The 13,303-nt window shown below is 32.2% G+C and overlaps 1 protein-coding gene across 6 annotated transcripts in view; it reads left to right on the top strand.

Annotated features, from left to right (window-relative positions):
* The window catches only part of LOC145240003 (E3 ubiquitin-protein ligase HUWE1-like), a 232,954-nt gene that overhangs the window by 121,352 nt on the left and 98,299 nt on the right, over positions 1–13,303 (top strand). For all 6 annotated transcript variants that reach the window (XM_080103595.1, XM_080103593.1, XM_080103591.1 and 3 more), the window contains exons 32-38: positions 13–123; positions 1,391–1,507; positions 2,382–2,474; positions 5,965–6,079; positions 9,275–9,399; positions 10,118–10,258; positions 12,926–13,050. In XM_080103595.1, coding sequence (XP_079959721.1) covers positions 13–123; positions 1,391–1,507; positions 2,382–2,474; positions 5,965–6,079; positions 9,275–9,399; positions 10,118–10,258; positions 12,926–13,050 — 827 coding nt within the window. The remainder of the gene's footprint in view (positions 1–12; positions 124–1,390; positions 1,508–2,381; positions 2,475–5,964; positions 6,080–9,274; positions 9,400–10,117; positions 10,259–12,925; positions 13,051–13,303) is intronic.

The raw sequence follows: 13,303 nt of genomic DNA, 5'->3' as shown, positions 1-13,303 counted from the left end.
TCCGCTTTTCAGGAACAATTGGCCAAGGAAAAAGAAGCGGCTGAATTTGCTGCGGCTGGCTCCAGTGGCAATGGTAAAACTCGGAGAGAAGAACCGGAAGTAAATCAGAACCATCTTCAGCAGGTAAAAAAAAAACTCTGGTTTGGATTTCGCACGACTTTTTGACACCCCCCCCCCTTATTTAATCCTTTTAGATTGTTTTCATTTTGTTATTTGTAATTGCCTGGAAATGTTTAAGTGAATACACTCAGTAATTGGCCGGAAATGTAATGGAATACACTCAGTAATTGGCCGGAAATGTAAAGGAATACACTCAGTAATTGGCCGGAAATGTAATGGAATACACTCAGTAATTGGCCGGAAATGTAAAGGAATACACTCAGTAATTGGCCGGAAATGTAATGGAATACACTCAGTAATTGGCCGGAAATGTAAAGGAATACACTCAGTAGATGGCCCGGAAATGTAAAGGAATACACTCAGTAATTGGCCGGAAATGTAATGGAATACACTCAGTAATTGGCCGGAAATGTAATGGAATACACTCAGTAATTGGCCGGAAATGTAATGGAATACACTCAGTAATTGGCCGGAAATGTAATGGAATACACTCAGTAATTGGCCGGAAATGTAATGGAATACACTCAGTAATTGGCCGGAAATGTAATGGAATACACTCAGTAATTGGCCGGAAATGTAATGGAATACACTCAGTAATTGGCCGGAAATGTAATGGAATACACTCAGTAATTGGCTGGAAATGTAATGGAATACACTCAGTAATTGGCTGGAAATGTAATGGAATACACTCAGTAATTGGCTGGAAATGTAATGGAATACACTCAGTAATTGGCTGGAAATGTAATGGAATACACTCAGTAATTGGCCGGAAATGTAATGGAATACACTCAGTAATTGGCCGGAAATGTAATGGAATACACTCAGTAATTGGCCGGAAATGTAATGGAATACACTCAGTAATTGGCTGGAAATGTAATGGAATACACTCAGTAATTGGCTGGAAATGTAATGGAATACACTCAGTAATTGGCTGGAAATGTAATGGAATACACTCAGTAATTGGCTGGAAATGTAATGGAATACACTCAGTAATTGGCTGGAAATGTAATGGAATACACTCAGTAATTGGCTGGAAATGTAATGGAATACACTCAGTAATTGGCTGGAAATGTAATGGAATACACTCAGTAATTGGCCGGAAATGTAATGGAATACACTCAGTAATTGGCTGGAAATGTAATGGAATACACTCGGTCCTTTAGTTTTTTTTTTCTTTTTTTTTTTCTTCTTTGTGTGCATTCTTTTTTCACCCCCACATCCTTCTGTTTAATTATATTTGGTTTCTTTATTCCTTAATTTCTTATTTCAGTTGATAGACATGGGCTTCAGTCGTGAACATGCTATGGAATCGCTCCTGCATACTGTAACTCTAGAGCAAGCTACAGATTATATCCTTACCCATATCCCAACTGCAATGACGAGCAGTGTAAGTGCTTTCTTAATGGATTTTTTTATTTGTACACCTCGACTATCACTAGTAAATTCTGCAGATCATAATCAGATTTTAATATTCTGTCTTGCCACTTGTCTGCACATGCAACACTTAACATTTCACTCCCCATTCATTATTAGTAACATCTACTCGACGTTTGTTTGCGCATTCTGTTGATGATTGACGAGAACTATTGCCTCTACATTTCTGCTGTTCGAAAATGTGACACAAATAAGACTACCAAAAAAATTATTTCAAGAAAAGTAAGATACAATATCTGTGATAAATCTTAATTAGGTATGTTGAAGTTTCTAATATGAAGCGCTAGAGAACGGTGGTCTTGTCACTCCTTCCCCAATCTTTACAAATATGTGAAATCTTTCACTTGTAATCTTAAAACTATTAATAAAACTATTAGACTACATATGTTATGCTTCTCATTTATAGATTTTTTATTTTATATTTGCTATTAAATATTCATCAGAAATCGGAATCCTCAAATGAATGCACTTTTTAAAAATTTGAAAGTTGAATTAAAAATCTGTTCTCACATTGTGATTTCTTAATGTGCAAAACATTTTTTACCTATAAAAATTATTGGTAAGGAACTTTTATAGTTAAAAAGAATAAAAATATAACGCAATATTTTTTTAGTCAGATTTGAGACAATTTTCTTTTATACAGCTAAAAAATAGAAAATGGTAAATCGTATGAATGCATGTAAAAATTAAAAAAAATTTAATTGCTTTAAAATATCAAGCTACAATATCTGAATTTTTTTTTAACTGTTTTTATGTGAAGGGAATTTATTTTTTACTGTAGTTAAGATTTATTATATGTAATATGCATTTTTTGTCTCCATTTCTAGCAAAGTCAAGATCTTGATATGTCTGAAGAAGATCAAATGATGCGAGCAATTGCTATGTCTCTTGGAGAAAATGTTGTCATGTCAACTGACCAGGTAGGTGATTTTTGAGAGGACTTTTCTATTTTTAAACAGATCCATGTTTCTATTGTTGATTTTGCTGTTTATATTTTTAAAAATTTACTTAACAAATTTCTTTATGTATAGAATGGAAACTGTCTAAAATTCACAATATAATTGAAATGTAGATAGAAATTAATGAAAAGTTATGTAACTAATCAAGGTTAATTGGGGCTTGTTCAGGATGTGTATAGGAGGAGGATGGGGGGGGGTCCTTTTAAGAATATACCCAGTTTCTTGGTCATCAGCACTTCAAGGTGGTTGTTCATATTTAAACATGTCCTGATTCAACTAAATCCTTTTAGTTAAACAGTTGTATCTAGCTGTTATGAGATTGATTAAAATGAGGTTAATAGGATTTATTAGGACACTGCTGCATTCTATCATTAATGCACCATTTTTAAGGAGTGGATAAACAGACGAAAGCATCAAATTAAAAATGGAAATTTGTGTTGCAATTTGCAGCTACAAATTAGGTAAATGAAGAAGCGCTATAATTTGAACCTTTAAATGTTGTGATTGAAAACCTTATTTCAAAACTAATTTTCAGTAAAAAAATTTTTTTTTAGAATTCTTTTTATATTAAAAAATAAAGAAAAATTTGTGATATACATATCCATGATAAAAATGTCATATTCCAAAAATAATGTAAATTAATCAAGTACTTTTAAGAAAATTTATTTTTTTTAGCCAATTCATATGCATTACAAGAAAAATCTTGCAAGCTTGAATTATCACCCTTGTTTCTAGAGATTGTCTTGCATCACTATATTGAAAGTAATCTTGTAACTTATTTCCAGATTGTTCTAATTACCATTTTGTTCTAAATTCTTGATTCTTTTAAAATCTAAATTATTTACCCATAGTGTAATTTTTGGATTACTACAAAAACCACATATGTGCATACATCAGCTTCACACCATCTGTAGAGGAAGTAGTTCTTATTTTTCCTTCTATATCTAAAGTCCTCATACTGCCACAGTCATCACCGGGAAGAAATATACACTTTATAACTATATTTTCCTGGCAGCCTTCATAACTGAATCATAAACTCAGACATACCATTTATCTTTCCATTTCCTGCTTCAAAAAAAATTTCTCCTTTCTAAAATTCTGGTAATTCTCACTGGCTGAGCTCTGAATATTCTCATATTATGGAATTCTATTCTTCTCTATATAAACAAACAGTTATTAAAAAAAAAAAAATGGCGTCACTAAGAAACATTTGCCCAGTGATGGGCCTGACAGAAACACCATCTGCTTTTATAACTATTGCAACAAAGAAAAAAAAATATTTAATGTATATATAGATATTCAGTAAACTTATAATGTATTTACATTTTTTTTAAATTTATTTTTGTCAGATTACTTTGTTTACATTGACATGTCTTTCATGTGTTCCAGTCATCATGCGTTACCAAAGAAAAAGAATTTTTGCTTTTTATGGTAGTATTTACTAGTATCACTGGTCGTCATGGACCCCCCCCCCTCATTTCCATAACTGGGAGGGGAATTTGGTCGCGTGCATGATACAGGAAAAAGAGGAACACAATGCATTGTTGACAAAAATACTCTACAAGCACATTCATTAGATTACAAACTGCAAGTTCTTTTTAGATATTTAATTATCTATTTAATCAGTAGTTTACATGTAAATAAGCATTACAAAAAATTTTCCAACTCCCTCTCACTTGCTCTCCTCTTCTCTCACTTTTTAAACCTGCGCAATCTATTATGAATGCGACGATCGTAATAGATTGCGCAGGTTTAAAAAGTGCCAAATGTTTCTTAGTGACACCATTTTTTAAAATTTTTTTATTTTAACTGTTCGTTTATATAGATAAGAATAGAATTCCGTAATATGAGAATATTCAGAGATCAGCCAATGAGAATTACTAGAATTTATATACGATTTTAAAAAAATAAATGTTTCGGCAATCTTAGCTACTGAATTCTCTTGCGGTATACACCTCCCCTTCCCCTCCTATGTGAAATATCCACAACTGTTTAACTATTTTTATAGCTAATTATATTTTTATTTTTTCACCACCCTTATAATAAAATATTTTTGTAAACTTTTTCATCCGTTGACTTTGTTTTTTTTATGGCATATGTTGGCAAATAACTTTAAGTTAATATGATGTATTTTGTCAAACCGTTTAGAGATTTTCCGATTTGCGCTTACCTCAATTGACAGATCTATCGGTGTGTTTCAAAGTTTGCCCCACCCCCTCCCACACCTACCTTACAGTTTTAACGTAAATTTCAATAATTAGCGAATTGGATTCAATGGTGTATTAAATTTCTTTTTTGGACTAATTCTTGAAGTTGTGCGCACGTTAACTTTTTTTCCTTTTTGGGTGGGTGGAGTGGGTAAATTTGTACATTAGGTCCACCTCCAGTTTTTTAAAAAAAAATTTTTTTTAATAGAATGGCAACTTTTGCAGGTTTTCTACTAGGCCGACTAAGAAAATCTCATTCAAATTTTGTGGAGACAAGTACTTATAGAGATATAGACCTGTATCATACAGTGTAATTCACTAGCTGCCGGGTTTGTAAGCACACGCGATAAAGAAATCGATTTCTTTCTTACCGCCCCTCCCCATAATTTTTCTTAATTTTTTTATCTATTTTTTTGTTTTATTTATTTATTTATTTTTTTATTTTTTAAATAACATTTGTGGGTGGATATGCTGATAAGAATTATGAGTTGAATTTGGAATTATCCCCCCCCCCCCAAAAAAAAAAAAAAATCTGAATACTGTTCTTAACATGACACTACTCCGTGAAGTGAAAAAGATCGTAATTGTTTTAAACGTTAAAAAAAAAAAACATAAAACTGGAATTCAATTTACTACTATTGGTCGAAGAGTTGAAAAGCAGAGGAAGACCTGAACAATAAACAGAAACAGAACTGCTACCACTAATTTCGATCACTCTAAACCGTTCATTCAGTGAGAATTCCTAACCTCTAAAACTTCTGTCTATACTTTCCATTATTATTCTAATGTACCATTTTTCTTAATTTTATTAATTCATACTGATTTCTGCATTCCCTTAATTGCTTTTTTAAAGTCAAAAAGTATCTGTATGTTATGAACCCAAACCATCACTACTCACCAGTGAAAGCCAAATTATTTCTTTTCAGCCACAGCCACCACTGTCCGCATTTGTTCAGGACAGCAGTGGCCACCAACGACCGTAATTTATTTTTTGCAACTGGGGCTTCCGCCAGGCAATGATGGTTAAAGAGTCCTGCTAGTTTTTCCTATTGGAAAATAGGTACCCCCCTCCCTCCCTCTCATTCCAAAAAAGATTTTTTCTAATTATTCCAACAGTTTAGATAAAAAAAATACTATTTCAAGCTAAATCTTGTGACAGGCTGGTGCAAATATACAGTCTTTCCCTGTCAAGACTCAATGTTTGTTTTTCTCGTCTACAAAATAAGCATTCAATTTTTCTTCAGGATGAAAATCAGAAAAAAGTTGCCAAGTTAAATGATCCGGATGAAGAAAATCAGCATAAAGAAGATCCGTTGGATCCATGTGTCCTGGCTGATTTCTCGGCTAATGCACTGCCAGGTAATCAAAACTTATCTTTTTTTTTTTTTTTTTTTTCTTAAGGGAGGGGTGGGGGGGGTAACCGATTTTTTAAGATATTTGTTGTCAACTAGAATTTTAAGTCTGTATAAATCAGAATTTAGCCAAGCTTTTCGTATGGGCAGTCAATTGGTTCTAAGTTTCAATACTATTACATAATATTCTACTAAATACAATGTAATATTATGGTTACATGCAGTGGTGTAGCAAGCAGGCGGGTGGGCATTTTGAGAGGGTAAAAAAAATAAGAATAAATGAAAGCTAACAAAAAAATATGAAATTTTATACCAAAAAGGTTGTAAAACATCGGGACTTTTAGAGATATCTAAATCAAGAAAAATGTATCCCTATTTTATGAGCGGCACAAGATAGGGGCGGCATTTTGACAGGTTAAAAATTGGAAAAAGCATTTTAAAAATAAATAAAAGCTAACAAAACAAGTTAAAATTTTATACCGAAAAGGTTGTAGAAAAATCCGAACTTTTGGAGGTATTGGAATTGGAAAAATGTATCCTTATTTTACGAGCGGCACATGGCAGGGGCAGCATTTTGAGGTGAAAATAGAAAAAATAAATAAGTTAACAAAAAATCGGAACTTTTGAAGGAATCGGAAAAATGTATCCCTAATTTATGATTCAAAAACCGATTGTTTTAAATTTTTAATTTAATCTTTCATTATTAGTACTAATGATAAATATTGTTTTGAAATTATCACTAAAACTAAAATTATAATAACATCAAAATATGATGTAAATTTATTTTATTTGTAAAACAAAGTTTAAAAAAAAATGCATAAATTCTCTAGGTAACTTTTCAAAGAAAGCAGTTGATTTACATGTTCCAAAAAATGTTAAAGAATTAAAACATTTTTGTCTAGAAAAATACTTTCAAACATGATTAATAATTAAATGATGCAACAGAAAATTACGTAATTTTGGAACTGTAGAAACATTAAGCAAGTACGGAATAGAAATCGACTGTAAACAGATTTTATGATAGTCATATCAGAGGATATAATTTTAAATGGGAACTAAGCGCTACACCTCAAATACTATTCAAGTGGCTTTCTATTTGATAGTTTAAATACTGCCGAATTCCTGTAAAGTTTAAAACGATCACAGAGTAATTGATGTTTTTCAAACTATTAACAAAAATTTATAATCACTGACGTATTTATGATTAAACTGAAATTTATCATAAAGTAATACTGGTAATAGGATTTAAATTTTTTAACTTTTTTATTAATATATAATTGTAACAGATGGTACAAGAAAAATCTCCTTAAAACGCAAACCTAACTTAGAAAAATCGACTTGCTTTCAAACAAGAGTAAATATTTAAAAATATGTATATTTCTGTGAGAGGCACTTGAATCCTATTTAAAACTATATCCTCTCCAAGAATTGTCTTAAACTCTGTTTTCAATTTACATTTATTCTGTAGATGCTTAATTTTTATACCTTGTCAAAATTAGTTCCCCGGTGTCTAATTTTCCTAAATTTAATCAAATTAAAATAAAAATATAAAAAGTGATTTTTAATGTTTTTGATTCATTTGAGATTTGATCTGCTTTTTGCTTTAATTAGATGGTGGGTTTTGCCCGGTGTCCTTTTATCTGATCCCCTAGGTGTATATCTGCATAGATGTGTGTGTGTAATATATATATATATATATATATACTAGCATTTCAGCCCGGCGTTGCCCGGGTGTTTGGAGGTGTATGTTGAGCCAAAAAAAAAGTGGTAGTAGGAAGGCAGGCTCGAACCAGTACCGTGAAGGAGGAAAAAAACATGGCGTCTTTGCTGTTACGACCACCATCAAACCGGGAGTGACGTAGGTTTTAATTAAGCCTAGACAATCGAAAAGAGCGGATGGCTTTCGAAAATATCAGCGAAAAAAGCGTATTGGCCGGGCATTTGACAATGCTGCTATTATGGCAGGGTGTGCAGAAACGAATCTCTGAAATAAACCCAAAAGCCCTAACCATTCATTAACTCTGGCTTGTGTACATGCCGTTTCTGTAGCAGTTCACTCTGTTACAATTTTTTGCATACTGGACCGGTTATTCTCGTTTTTTTTTTTTTTTTTTCCTGCATCTACACATCGTTGGGACGTCTTGATTCAGTTGACCGGTCTAAGTATCAAGCGGACTATGGAAACTAGATGGAGTAGTCGAGCAAATGCTGTAAATGTAAAAAAATTATTGGAAGTCGTCATTGTCCTGGAACAGCTCACAGGAGAAAATGCAACCACAGAATCAAATGCATTTTTAATTCTCAACTCGATATTGTTTCTTTTGTTTCTGAGCCTTTGGAAAACTATTCTCTCAGAAATCAATGATGTCAAGAAGTATTGAGAAAAGGGGATGGATCCGCAACAAAGTTCTGTCGGGCTGACAACGTTAAGAGATTGCCTTCTCCAGAATAGAGAAAAGATGGTGGACACTGCAATAGATGAGTAAAAAAAAAAAAACTCTGCTCTGAAATGGGGATAAGCATGAGCTTCGTATCCGCAAAAAGAAACGAATAGGTGGTGAACGATTGATTGATGCAGCACTGGGGTTTGATACTGAGTTGAGACTGGAAATGCTGTCTTTCATAGACAGGTTGACTGAGGAAATATCTTGCAGATGTCAACAAGTTCACAATCTTGCAAGTAAATACGCTTTTCTTACACCGTCAAATCTGTTTGATAATAATTGATTGTCAGCTTTGTGAAGTTGACGAAGATATAGATAGATAAATTATTTGCCGAAAGGAACAGATTACAGTATTTTGTGAAAGCTCCAGGAAAAGACAGTCAATGGACCTCTTGAACTTTATACAGAAATACCACTTTGGGAATCCGTCCCTAATATTGTAATCTTGCTGTACATTTTCCTTACCCGAGCTATTAGCGTTGCCAGCTTTGAGTGCTCTTTCTCGAAACTGAAGCTCATAAAAAACTACCTTCTATCAAAAATGAGCCGTGCAAAACAGCTAATCATATGGCGGCAAATTATACGACCGCCCCGGGTGGCAAAAACTGATGCTACGCCACTGGTTACATGTATATTTCATGAAGTTCAGTTTTACTATTTTTGACTCTATCCTGTTGAAGACTTTGCAAAGTTGTCAACAACATAACAAAAATATTTTGGATTTGATATTTAAAAAAGCATTTTTATTTTTTGTTCAGGTTGTTTGTCATTACTGGACAAGTTACCAGAAACTGTATATAGAATTTGTGATCTTGTTCTGGTTGTGTCCCAGTATGCTGGCAGTGAATTAAGGAAAAATATGCTGGAAACTTTAACCAACGAGGTGAGTGTTTGTGTTCTTCCTATGCACAGATAACCAGTTGAAAATCTGGTTATCTGTTGCTTAATGTTTTTATCTTCAATTGTTGGCCTACTACAAGATTTAATCCTGACCCTTCACCTCCTGGTGCAGTATAGAGTTGTTGCTTGAAACTAGCTGTTTTCTGTAGGCATGACAAAATTTAACCTGCTGATTATATCATTAATTATATAATTCCATTGAATATTCTGGTTACATTTTTGGTTATTGTTCAGAATTATCACTATATAAAAATAAAAATCTGTATGAGGTATGTACCGATGGCAAAATGAAAATTCCAAAATCATGTATATTGATAAAGTGGTTTTAGTTTTAAATAAGAGAATAAAGTTTTAAGTAACGGGAGAGCAAATGTCTCATCTCTTAAAAATTTTCAGTTTCTGATTTGGGGGGGGGGGGGGTATTTTCTTTACATCGCAAGTTCCATCAAGTTTTTTATTTTTTACTATAGAGGAATTCTGATCAAAAACTACATTTTTAATCCTATTATGCTTTTATAGTAAATGCAGGGGATTTTCTAAGTAGTTTAGCTTCATGCAACATTGTTATAAAAGTGCCTAATTAAACAGATTAGAAATTCTGAAATTTTTTGACCTTGTACCTGCTTTATATAAATTTTATATTGAATGTAGATTTTAATTTTTTTTTTTTTTTTTTTTTTTTTTTTTTTTCTTACTTGCAGATTTTCCAGCTTGGTAAACAGATTTCTCAAGATGTTCATTCAGCAGCTGAACGGAAATGTGAAGATGTCAAGTCTGTGTTAGAATCCACCAAAACCACCGCATTTGGTGCACGGCTTCATTTGCTCAGTTTACTTTGTGAAGTAAGTAACATGCATCACGTGACAAAATCTATTCAGATTTTATGTTGTCGTCTCTTTAGATTCAATCAAGAATGGAAAATATTTTGTAAAAGTCATTGTGAAAAAATTATTTTTGGTTCATGTCCAAAATCTCCCTCCCTACTAAAAACAAATCTGCATCATGTATATACTCATAACAAAATGAAAATATATTCCAAAAATCACATAAATTGATCAAGTAGTTTTATTTTTAAATAAAATCAAATTTTGAGTAACAGAAAAGCGGCTGTGTTTTCGTTTTTTTTTTTTAACTATTCTAAAATAAAAGGGGTCCAACTTGAGTCAAATTTGAAAGATTTGTCATAATACCTGCGAATTTCCATTAATCGCTTACAAATTTTCTGTATAAATTATTTGATCAGTTTACATGATTTTTTTTTTTTATGTACAATATTTTCCAAGTTTGGTGTTTTCATAAAGATTGTATCTTTGTCTTCAACTTCAAACATATAAACTTATTCAGTTGCTACATCAATCAGTAAAAATTTCTTTATTCAAATTGCATTTTACTTTTTGTTGATTCTCGATAACTGTAATATTTAAATATTGACAACTACCAAAATTTTAAGTTGTATTAGTTGTGATTGAGGACATCTCTGGTATTTTTCAGATGTAGATACAACTAGTGGGGGGGTACTCTGAGTTGGTATACTTAGGCTATTGAGCAACCAACCCCTAGCCCTAAAATAACTTTTCATCAGAATAGCAAGTACCTGTGAAAGCATTTAGCATTAAAAAAAAAAAAAAAAAAAGCAGAAGGCAGGTTTGAACCTGTAACGTGAAAGAGGAAAAGGAGGTTAAAAAAAAAAAAAAAAAAAAAAGCAAATATGCTGTCTCAGCCATGGCAACTTATGACGTCATGGGCCTTCGAAATAATGTTTTATAAACGTACGTTATGACTAGTAGGCATGTGACTTGCAAAAATGTTGACACAAAAACTGCACCTCCATGTTTTTAAACACAAACACACTCTGCCTTGTATGGAGATAAGGATATTGAAAATTGAGAAAAAAAAAAAATGTAGTAGGCCGCCTGATTGGAGGGGGGGGTAAGCAGGCAGGCTTGACCTTGTAATGCAAAGGAGGGAAAACGGGGAGGGGGGTCAGTTGACAGCATAGAATTAATGTTTTTGGATATTTGTCGTCTGAGAGACTGACCTTTCAAACGATACCGATTTTTGCCAGTGTTTGTCATGTCAAAGTTTTTGGCAGACATACAAACATACATGCGCATATATTTTGCCTTTTTACATATATAGACTAGCGGGGTTGTGCAGGTGTTTGGGGATGAGTGTTGAGGGGGGGGGGTAGATAATTAAAAAAAAAAAATTAAAAAAAATAAAAATTCTGGTAGGGAGGTGGGCTCGAACCCAAAGCCTTAACGGAAAAAAGTCTGACCTGTTACCCCAACACTAAAGAGACAGAACTGATAAAATTAAATGTAAAAAAAAAAAAAAAAAAAAACAGCAGGTGGTTTAAACTAATATTAACGTTTTCTAGGTCAAATATCATGCCATCGTTGTAGGAGAGAAAATGAAGGAGCGATTTTTTTTATTTTTTATTTTTTTTTTTTTTTTGCTACTCCTCCTTGTAGAAAAGTGTTCCGTTGAGGTTGAAGGAATTGTTTTTTGACCAATTTTTCGATATTTGTCGTCTGGAGGTTCAGGCTTCAAAATGATATCTGTTGAAAATCTATCGGCAAATACGTTATTTGATACGTTTGAAGCCAAAACAACGCATTACAAGAGACATTTATTTTGTTTGAAATTTATAAACATATTTCAAAGATACACTTTATCATCAGTATGTCTTTTTTTCTGTGTGGCCAACGCACCGTTCCGACATTTGAAAAGGCTACTGTAAAAACAACACTTCTACTGATTCTATACTCCAGCTTACAACATGGCAAAAAAAAAAAAAAAAAAAGACATACTGATGAAGTGTATCTTGAAATATATTTATAAATTTCAAACAATCTGTTTTTGTAATAATGCGTTGTTTTGGCTTCAAACTTATCTAATACATATTTTATTTTTAAACATTTATATTTTTATACATTTCTATAAAAACCTTGCACTTTTTTTAGCCACTTATGTCATTTTTACTGTTACATTTCTTCCCATGCTGTTTTTTTTTTTTTTTTTTTTAAATCTAAATTGATATTCTTTCAAACTATTTGTAACAGTAAACACCATTACAAGTAGTTTGAAAGAATATTTATCATTAGTACTAGCAAAGGAAACTTGTTTTAAACAGGTTTTGGAATCTGAAATCTGACTCAAACTTTTTAGTGTATGAGAACAATTTTTCTTTCACAATCATCGTAACACTAGCTGTACAGCATTGCAGTTCATGATTTTGATTCATAAATGATTTTTTGTGAAAGAAATGTTGAAAGGAAGCCGGACTATATGAAAAAAAAAAATGAATTGATACATACAATTTAGTGTCAACAAATATATCTACATCACACAATTACTGCTAACTACTAGGGTGTATTCACAATTGTTAACTAATAAAAAAAATTATTTAATCTGAAAGCAACACTAAATTAGTAATTAAGAAAAAATTTCTGATCACCTAAAAATATTTTACTCAAATAGTAATGACATGACTTTTTTCATTTCAGGAGGTGATGATACCAACTGCCAGAGTCATACAAGAAAGCAACATCATTTGTCTTTTAGTCGAAGTATTAGAGGAAACTCAGGAATACTTGTGCTCTTGTTGCCCTAAAGAAGCTGTTAGCCTCAAGTAAAGACTTTTTTTTTCCCCCAGTTGATTTCTATTTTTCATAGTTTGTAAAGAATATAAGTTGCTTGTATAATTCAGGTTTGCACATTACTCAAAGCTAATATTTTTACCCAGTTTAAATTTGCTCATTGTACTTTTTTTTTTTTTTTTTTTTTATAGCAGTCGTTATTTCTTTTATAACCAGGTGTTACTGTATTTTGTTGTGCATGTTTTTGATGCTAAAAAGAAATAAATTATATTGTGTATATGACCC

The sequence above is a fragment of the Euprymna scolopes genome, chromosome 19, assembly GCF_053919585.1.
Source record: "Euprymna scolopes isolate OS-2025 chromosome 19, ASM5391958v1, whole genome shotgun sequence".
Taxonomy (NCBI): Eukaryota; Metazoa; Mollusca; class Cephalopoda; order Sepiida; family Sepiolidae; genus Euprymna; species Euprymna scolopes.
This window is presented reverse-complemented; position numbering and strand designations above follow the sequence as displayed.